This window comes from Haematobia irritans, chromosome 5 (genome assembly GCF_050003625.1).
Source record: "Haematobia irritans isolate KBUSLIRL chromosome 5, ASM5000362v1, whole genome shotgun sequence".
NCBI classification, from domain to species: Eukaryota; Metazoa; Arthropoda; class Insecta; order Diptera; family Muscidae; genus Haematobia; species Haematobia irritans.
This window is the reverse complement of record NC_134401.1, coordinates 42,882,706-42,892,417: the sequence shown is the minus strand read 5'-3', so window position 1 is coordinate 42,892,417 and position 9,712 is coordinate 42,882,706. Positions and strand designations below refer to the sequence as shown.

At 31.4% G+C, this 9,712-nt stretch overlaps 1 protein-coding gene across 1 annotated transcript in view; it reads right to left on the bottom strand.

Moving 5' to 3' along the window:
• Nucleotides 1–761: 761 nt before the first annotated feature.
• Nucleotides 762–9,712, bottom strand: part of LOC142239651 (uncharacterized) — a 42,849-nt gene continuing 33,898 nt past the window's right edge. Inside the window, exon 9 of the mRNA XM_075311441.1 lies at nt 762–1,625. Coding sequence (XP_075167556.1) covers nt 879–1,625 — 747 coding nt within the window. The 3' untranslated portion in view covers nt 762–878. The remainder of the gene's footprint in view (nt 1,626–9,712) is intronic.

Below are 9,712 nucleotides of genomic sequence, written 5' to 3'. Positions count from 1 at the left end.
TCTTCACTCACTCACGCTCTCCCTCTTTCTCTTTCTGCTACTCTTTCTCTCTCGAGCTCTCGCTCAATGGTGAAAAGCAATTAATATAAAAATGACTAACAAATGGCGGAAATGTGGACATACAGATGGACGAAAAAAAAACAGATCCTATAATGAATGGTAGAGTAAAATACATGGTCCGGATATGCAACAAATCGCAGTTAAAGCTGCAATGACAAGCCGGTTATCATATGGCATCATAATCATCATCATCGTCATCATCAGTGGGGCCCATAAAATATACTTGAGTCGAAGGGAAGCTGGGCGAAAAATATACGTCATCAAAGAAAGGCTTGCTCTTAACATCGAATATTCGAAGAGAGGAGAGGTTGCCGGATGGTTTCTCATCCATTCATCGCTTCCATGATATTTCATTTCCGGTATTCAGCCATTGGCAATGCAATGGCCACAAATTTCGGTGGTGTTGTAGCTTGTGTTGTGTGAAGATGTTGATGGTGTTGATGGGGACTAGCCCATACCACTGAGGCATTTGTAATGGTGGGAGCGGTGGTGAGTATGGCACTCCTACTTAAAAATTTACTATGACGCAGACATGGCATTGAAGGCAGTGGGTGTTGTCGTGTCAATGTAGCCGATTTGCGTAAATGTGGAGTGAATTGTAATGCACTCGTGGCTGGAGAGCGGCAAGAACTTCGTGCAATAGTTAGAAATTTTCTAGGAGCGATACCATTGTCATTGTTGCCCTTAAAACAATCATGTGTGTTGGAACTGGTGGGGGTGGTTGTGGTGGCGGCGTTGGTAGGGACTCCTTCTGCCATTGTCAGTTTACAAGCATTTTGTGATGATTTCGTTTTTGCCTGTATCACATCCTCTGCGTACTAAATGTCCGGTTGGTTTCCACGCCCGCCATTTGATGTGGCCGGATTTACGTTGCCACCCCCACCACCACCACCCAATGTTCGATTTGCCTCTGTATTGGCTTTCGTTTTGGCACATTGGACCCCATGGTCATACTCGTCTTCTTGGTTTGATGTTGTAAATTTATTAAGATCACCAGCTCCTCCTCCACCACCATTTCCCGGCGTCATTGACATGTTCGTATTACCAGAATCCACTAGGACATCGTCCTGTTCACTTATGTGTAAATTTAGATCACTGTGTTTGCTAAATGACGTTGTCATTGTAGTGGTCGGTGTGGGCGGATGATAGGCATGCGGATGATACAAATGCGTACCCGTGGGCCCATAGGATTTCTGCATAGCCGCATGTAGGCTATTCGAACTTACTGTACGCTCTAGAATTTCTCCCCAATACTTTTCCGAGAGTCCTTCAATGTCAGGCCGCATATGCGCATGATGTGATGAATGCATTCCAGTATTTTTTATGTGAAATGAAGAGCTGCGATTTAGGCTATTACTACGTCCTCGTGCACAAATGCCCAGCACAGAACCACCAACTTTGCCCGAGCCCAATGATAAGTGGCCTTTACCACCACCACTGCCACTATTTTGCGGCGGTCTCGAGGTTGGTGGTTCGGGTGGCATTGGTAATGTTGTGATTTCCAAATCGGAATTTATGTGACAGCATGGTGATTTACTTTCGGGTGTATCCTCTTGACGTTTACACTGCAAAAGATATGCAAAAGGGCATAATTAGCAGGCATATTTAGGAATTGCTACAGAAATATAGTCAACATTGTTTACAAATAATTATTTCAAGCAAATCATAAAGTTTGATGATGTTGTACACAAATGAGACATTTTGCTGGTATAAAAATCATTATTCTACAATTAAAGCTCATAATTCGAGTACCAAGCACGGTTGTCACACGTGCTAAAAATTATCTACAAAAATTTGAAGAACATTTTACCAAAAATCTAACAACGCTCAAAACAAACCCTGCCAACTGCACTCAAATCGATGATTTGGCAAAGGAAAAGAAATATGCTTGCAAATTTGTTTAGGTTATCAAAAACCTTTTTTCGGGAGGTTCAAGTGTAGTCCACTTTGGGTTTAATGAATTACCCGAAAAAAAGGGGAGCTTACTCACCACGGAACTTTAATAGTATGAAATAACACAAACATTAAAAATTTTAAAGATATTGAATTTGAAGAATATTTTGTCAAAATTTTATTTCTATAGAAAATTTTGTCAAAATTTTATTTCTATAGAAAATTTTGTCAAAATTTTATTTCTATAGAAAATTCTGACAAAAATTTATATCTACAGAAAATTTTGTCAAAATTTTATTTCTATAGAAGATTATGTCAAAATTTTATTTATAAAGAAAATTTTGTCAAAATTGTATTTCTATAAAAAATTTTGTCAAAATTGTATTTCTATAGAAAATTCTGGAAAAATTTTATTTCTATAGAAAATTTTGTCAAAATTTTATTTCTATAGAACATATTGTCAAAATTTTATTTCTATAGAAAACTTTGTCAAGATTTTTTTTCTATAGTAATAAAATTTGGCAAAATTTTATTACTATAGAAATTTTTGTAAAAATTTTATTACTATAGAAATTTTTTTCAAAATTTTTACTGAAAATTTTGTCAAATTTTTTTTTTTTCTATAGGAAATTTTGTCAAAATTTTATTTCTATAGGAAATTTTGTCAAAATTTTATGTCTAGTGGAAATTTTGTAAAGATTTTATTTCTATAGAAAATATGGAGATAAGCTACAGAAAAGTTCTCGACTGGATTCACAGAGGATAACTTGTGGAGTGAATTATAATGTACTCATGGCTGGAGAGCGGCAAGAACTTCATGCAATAGTTAGAAATTTTCTAGGAGCGATATTTGATGTTTTCGGACTTACGTTGCCACCCCCACCACCAACACCCAATCATCGATTTGCTTCTGTATTGGCTTTCGTTTTGTTAAGATCACCAGCTCCTCCTCCACCACCATTTCCCGACGTCATTGACATGTTCGTATTACCAGAATCCACTAGGACATCGTCCTGTTCACTTATGTGCAAATTTAGATCACTGTGTTTCTATAGAAAATTTTATTTCTATTGGAAGTTTTGTCAACATTTTATTTCTATGAAAAATTTTGTCAACATTTTATTTCTATGAAAAATTTTTTCAAAATTTTATTTCTATAGAAAATTTTGTCAAAATTTTATTTCTATAGAAAATTTTATCAACATTTTTTTTCTGTAGAAAACTTTGTCAAAATTTTTTTCTATGGAAAATTTTGGCAAAATTTTATTACTATAGAAAATTTTGTAAAAATTTTATTTCTATAGAAAATTTTTTCAAAATTTTATTTCTATTGACAATTTTGTCGAAATATTATTTCTATAAGCAATTTTGTCAAAATTTTATTTCTATAGGAAATTTTGTCAAAATTTTGTTTCTATTGGAAATTTTGTCAAGATTTTATTTCTATAGAAAATTTTGTCAAAATTTTATTTCTATAGAAAATATGGAGATAAGCTACGGAAAGGTTCCTGACTGGATTCACAGAGGATATCTTGTGGAGTGAATTGTAATGCACTCGTGGCTGGAGAGCGGCAAGAACTTCGTGCAATAGTTAGACATTTTCTCGGAGCGATAGTTGATGTGGCCGGATTTACGTTGACACCACCACCCCCACCACCACCACCCAATGTTCGATTTGCTTCTGTATTGGCTTTCGTTTTGTTAAGATCACCAGCTCCTCCTCCACCACCATTTCCCGACGTCATTGACATGTTCGTATTACCAGAATCCACTAGGACATCGTCCTGTTCACTTATGTGCAAATTTAGATCACTGTGTTTCTATAGAAAATTTTATTTCTATTGGAAGTTTTGTCAACATTTTATTTCTATGAAAAATTTTGTCAACATTTTATTTCTATGAAAAATTTTTTCAAATTTTATTTCTATAGAAAATTTTGTCAAAATTTTATTTCTATAGAAAATTTTGTCAATATTTTATTTCTGTAGAAAACTTTGTCAAAATTTTTTTCTATGGAAAATTTTGGCAAAATTTTATTACTATAGAAAATTTTGTAAAAATTTTATTTCTATAGAAAATTTTTTCAAAATTTTATTTCTATTGACAATTTTGTCGAAATATTATTTCTATAGGAAATTTTGTCAAAATTTTATTTCTATAGGAAATTTTGTCAAAATTTTATTTCTATTGGAAATTTTGTCGAAATAATATTTCTATAGGAAATTTTGTCAAAATTTTATTTCTATAGGAAATTTTGTCAAAATTTTATTTCTATTGGAAATTTTGTCAAGATTTTATTTCAATAGAAAATTTTGTCAAAATTTTATTTCTATAGAAAATATGGAGATAAGCTACTGAAAGGTTCCCGAATGGATTCACAGAGGATAGCTTGGCTTTGTGTTGAACAGAGGATCCAGTCTTCCCAGTCTCATGTCGGCTGATAGGCACTAATGTCAGTATTGAGCTTGCTATGTGTCCCAATCTGACATGTTCCCCACATCCTTTTATTATTGTACAAACTTCACTTCGAATTTGTTTTCGGTCCCAGGTTTCCAAGTTAGACCAAGGGTTTGATGCACCTTTTGATTCACCTCCAGCTCTAACCAGTCGTTTTCCACCCATATTCTTCTTGTATTTTTATACCCTCCACCATAGGATGGGGGTATATTAACGTTGTCATTCCGCATGTAACACATCGAAATATTGCTCTAACACCCCATAAAATATATATATATTCTGGGTCTTGGTGAAATTCTGAGTCGATCTGAGCACGATCTGAGTACGGCCTAATTCCGTACTTTGTAAGACTTGGTCAAAAGGACTGCTCGGAAGTGGAAAAAATCAATAAGGGATCCCGGGATGCGCTTTAAAAGAAATGTCTGTTAAACAACTTCCAATTTTTTTGCTGGGCTGCTATTGGAAGTATTTCCTATAATGTTGATGGTCTTTCTGGGAATTTCAAAGCTTCTCTAATGGAGCTAAGCATAAAAGTGGACTTTTGTTGTGGATATTAAAGGATTTAAATTTTGTCAACCCCCCGAACATTACTCGGAAAATAGAAAAGAAGAGTTTATGTTTTCCCACTTTATATGTCCCTCTGACGTACAGAGAGAAAAACTCAAAGCTAGATTATTTAGTCCTTTATCCAAAGGTATATGGTATGAAAATCATACTAAATGGGATTAGTTTTAAGTGAAATGGCTATCAAACTTTTGTCCGGCAACAGGCCAAAGAGCTATCCTATCTTTCATTGTGGTATTGTGATTAGCTTAAATCTCTCATTCAATTCCCTTAACATTCACACAACGAAATACTTTTAGAAAAAGAAAGACGTCAAAGTTTTTCGTTTTGGGTCAGAAAAAAAAACCTTTGTTCTTGGACCTTTGGAAAAGGAGAATCAGGAAAAATCATTGTGGTGTCATTTTAGTTTGTTTTGGATTTCTCTATTCGACTGTGAGATAAATCCAATATTTAAGGTCTCTTGTTGCATAGCAAAAAAAAAAAAAAACAAACGAGTCTCTTTTTCATGGGTATTGTTGTATCAATTTTCCTTTACACTTTTTTGTTTGTTTCGTTTTTTATTACTGGGAAGGATAAAAACAAATCATATTTCGGTCAAAATATTTTGTTGCCTTTATTTGTCATTCATGTTATGCGTGTGTGTGTGAGATATTTGATTTGTCTTCCCCCAATATTTTGCCATTTGGCTAAATGACAATGAACCAATGATAGAGAATCCTTGCACAGGATATGCTTGATTCAATTAGGACAAAACATAAAGGACAAAATGGTTTCGAAAGAAACTAAAAGCTTTGTATTGCATTATAGCAAGCGATTGGAATATTGAATGATTTCTATTATTTGGTAAAAGGGTTACGATTTTCTTAAGGTGGGGTACTCTACACATCCCATCTTATTGACATTGAGTGCGTATTAGAGATCTTTGTAAATTTTGTTATTGAAAAGAAAAAAAAAAACTGTAATCAAATAAAAAATCCCCATATGAGTTGTCATCATAGCTGGGGTTTTTTTATGGTGGCTTAAAAAAAGACACTTAATAAATTTGATCCCTTGAACTAATGTGAATGAGATCTTTTAAAAGACTTCATTAGAACAACTTAAGACATCTCATTCAAAGTTATCGACTTATTATAGATTTGAAATTTATTTAAGATTTTAGCCAGTGAAGCTATACAAACATTCTCAACATTAAAGTCGACGAGTCTTAAAGAAATATTTACGGTATTACTCGAAAAGAGACGCTTACCGCATAGCAACTCACTAAGCCGTGATTTTCATGACATATATTAGAATTGGAAACACTCCAAAATCCTATCAAGAGTAGTTTTCATAGCCAGGGCCGGGAAGGCTGGTTATATGACCACGCTTGCCACAGTTGATAGAATTTTCTACAAAAAATGGTAGATTTTTTACTGTTTGGTAGATTGGTAGAATTCTTGATGTTTTGGTAGATTTTACAAAATATTCCTTTTCAACTAAAAGATACTTAACGAATTTTCTATATAAACAAAATATTGACAAAATTTTCTACAGAAATAGAATTTTGGCAAAATTTTCTACAAAAATAAAATTTTAATAAAATTATCTATAGAAATAGATTTTTGACGAAATTTGCTATAGAAATAAAATTTAGAGCAAAAAAAAAAAATTAACAAAATTTTCTATAGAAATACAATTTTGACAAAATTTTCTAAAGAAATAAAATTTTGGCAAAATTTTCTATAGAAATAAAATTTTGACAAAATTTTCTAAAGAAATAAAATTATGGCAAAATTTTCTATAGAAATAAAATTTTAACAAAATTTTCTATAGAAATAAAATTTTGACAAAATTTCCTAGAGAATAAAAATGTTAAAAAAATTTCCTATAGAAAAAAAATTTTGGCAAAATTTTCTACAGAAATAAAATTTTAATAAAATTATCTATAGAAATAGATTTTTGACGAAATTTGCTATAGAAATAAAATTTAGAGCAAAAAAAAAATTAACAAAATTTTCTATAGAAATACAATTTTGACAAAATTTTCTAAAGAAATAAAATTTTGGCAAAATTTTCTATAGAAATAAAATTTTGACAAAATTTTCTAAAGAAATAAAATTATGGCAAAATTTTCTATAGAAATAAAATTTTGACAAAATTTTCTATAGAAATAAAATTTTAACAAAATTTTCTATAGAAATAAAATTTTGACAAAATTTCCTAGAGAATAAAAATGTTAACAAAATTTCCTATAGAAAAAAAATTTTGAAAAAATTTTCGATAGAAATAAAATTTTGAAAAATTTTCTATAGAAATAATGTTTTGTCAAAATTTCTTATAGAAATGAAGTTTTGACAAAATTGTCTATAGAAATAAAACTTTGACAAAATGTTCTAAAGAAATAAAATGTTGACAAAATGTTAGTCCGTCTGTGAACACATTTTTGTGGCCAAAGTTAAATTTGGGTCAATCTGGGTTAGAATATAACGTTTTTAATTTTGGAAGAAATCGGTTCAGATTTAGTTATAGCTCCCATATATATCTTTCGTTCGATAAGCACTTACATGTCCCCAAAAGGCCCCATATATATCTTTCATCCGATTCAGCCCGTCTTAGAGCGAAAAAGACGTCAATTTGTGACAACTCCCAAAAAGGCTAAATTTCTATGAAATTCCTCGAAAAATTCAAATTTGCATATGTAAAATTTATTTGGGCCATATCGCCTTAAATATGCGCCAATTTTGACAAAATTTTCTATAGAAATAAAATTTTGACACAATTTTCTATAGAAATTAAACTTTGACAAAATTTTTTATAGAAATAAAATTTTGACAAAAATTTCGACTGAAATAAAATTATAACAAAATTTTCTATAGAAATAAAATTTTGACAAAATTTCTTATAGAAATGATGTTTTGAGAACATTTTCCATAGACATAAAATTTTGACAAAATTTTCTATAGAAATAAAACTTTGACAAAAGTTTCTAAAGAAATAAAATGTTGACAAAATGTTAGTCCGTCTGTGAACACATTTTTGTGGCCAAAGTTAAATTTGGGTCAATCTGGGTTAGAATATAACGTTTTTAATTTTGGAAGAAATCGGTTCAGATTTAGTTATAGCTCCTATATATATCTTTCGTTCGATAAGCACTTACATGTCCCCAAAAGGCCCCATATATATCTTTCATCCGATTCAGCCCGTCTTAGAGCGAAAAAGACGTCAATTTGTGACAACTCCCAAAATGGCTAAATTTCTATGAAATTCCTCGAAAAATTCAAATTTGCATATGTAAAATTTATTTGGGCCATATCGCCTTAAATATGCGCCAATTTTGACAAAATTTTCTATAGAAATTAAACTTTGACAAAATTTTTTATAGAAATTAAATTTTGACAAAAATTTCGATTGAAATAAAATTATAACAAAATTTTCTATAGAAATAAAATTTTGACAAAATTTCCTAGAGAATAAAAATGTTGACAAAATTTCCTATAGAAATAATGTTTTGTCAAAATTTCCTATAGAAATTAAGTTTTGAGAACATTTTCCATAGAAATAAAATTTTGACAAAATTTTCTATAGAAATAAAATTTTGACAAAATTTTCTATAGAAATAAAATTTTGACAAAATTTTCTATAGAAATAAAATTTTGACAAAATGTTAGTCCGTCTGTGAACATATTTTTGTGGCCGAAGTTAAATTTGGGTCAATCTGGGTTAGAATATAACGTTTTTAATTTTGGAAGAAATCGGTTCAGATTTAGTTTTATCCAATTTGCCTGAAATTGGAAATCTAGAGGTATTTTACGACCATAAAGAGGTGTGCCAAAAATGGTGAGTTATCGGTCCATGTTTTGGTATAGCCCCCATATAGACCGATCTCCCGATTTTACTTCTTGGGCTTATAGAAACCGTAGTTTTTTTCCAATTTACCTGAAATTGGAAATCTAGAAGTATTTGCGGGCCGTAAATAGGTGTGCCGAAAACGGTGAGTATCGGTTCGTATTTTAGTATAGCCCCCATCAGAACGATTTCCCGATTTAATTCCTTAGGTTTCTACAAAGCGTAGTTTTTATCCGATTTGCCTGAAATTGTAATTATTCTGGTATTTAAGGCTCACAAAAACGTGTATCGGATTAAGTTTTTATCGGTCCATTTGGTAATGCCTCCATATAGACCGATTTCACTTGTTGAGAGTATAGAAGGTGCACTGATCATGAAAATTGCTTGAAACTCAATGTAAAATTTCCAGATTTTATTTTTCGGGTGAAAATCTACAGATTTAAGATTTCAAATCAAGACGTTATTTTATAATTTTCTTGCAAACTTACAAGAGATGTTAATGATTCCTCTAAAACTCAAACAAAAATGGTTCTTATAAATCCAGAATCTGATATAATCTTCATAGGTAAAATCTTTAAATTTATCTTCGTGAAGTGTACTGGTTGACCTGCTCTGCTTGATCTGTCCTCAAACCCTCTGAAATTTCAAAGGAAACCTCAAATTTTCTATAGAAATAATTTTGTGGGGAATAATTTTTGTGGGAAAAATCTAGGTCGTAGATTTAGTCCAATTGACTTTAAATTTGGGTCAATTTGGGTTAGAATAGTACGTTTTTGATTTTGGAAGAAATCAGATTTATATGTAGCTCCTATGTATATCTTCCGCCCGATATGCACTTATATAGCCCCAGAAGGCCCCATACATATCTGAACGTTTTAGTATTCCCTTATGAAAATACTATAGTAGAAAAGTT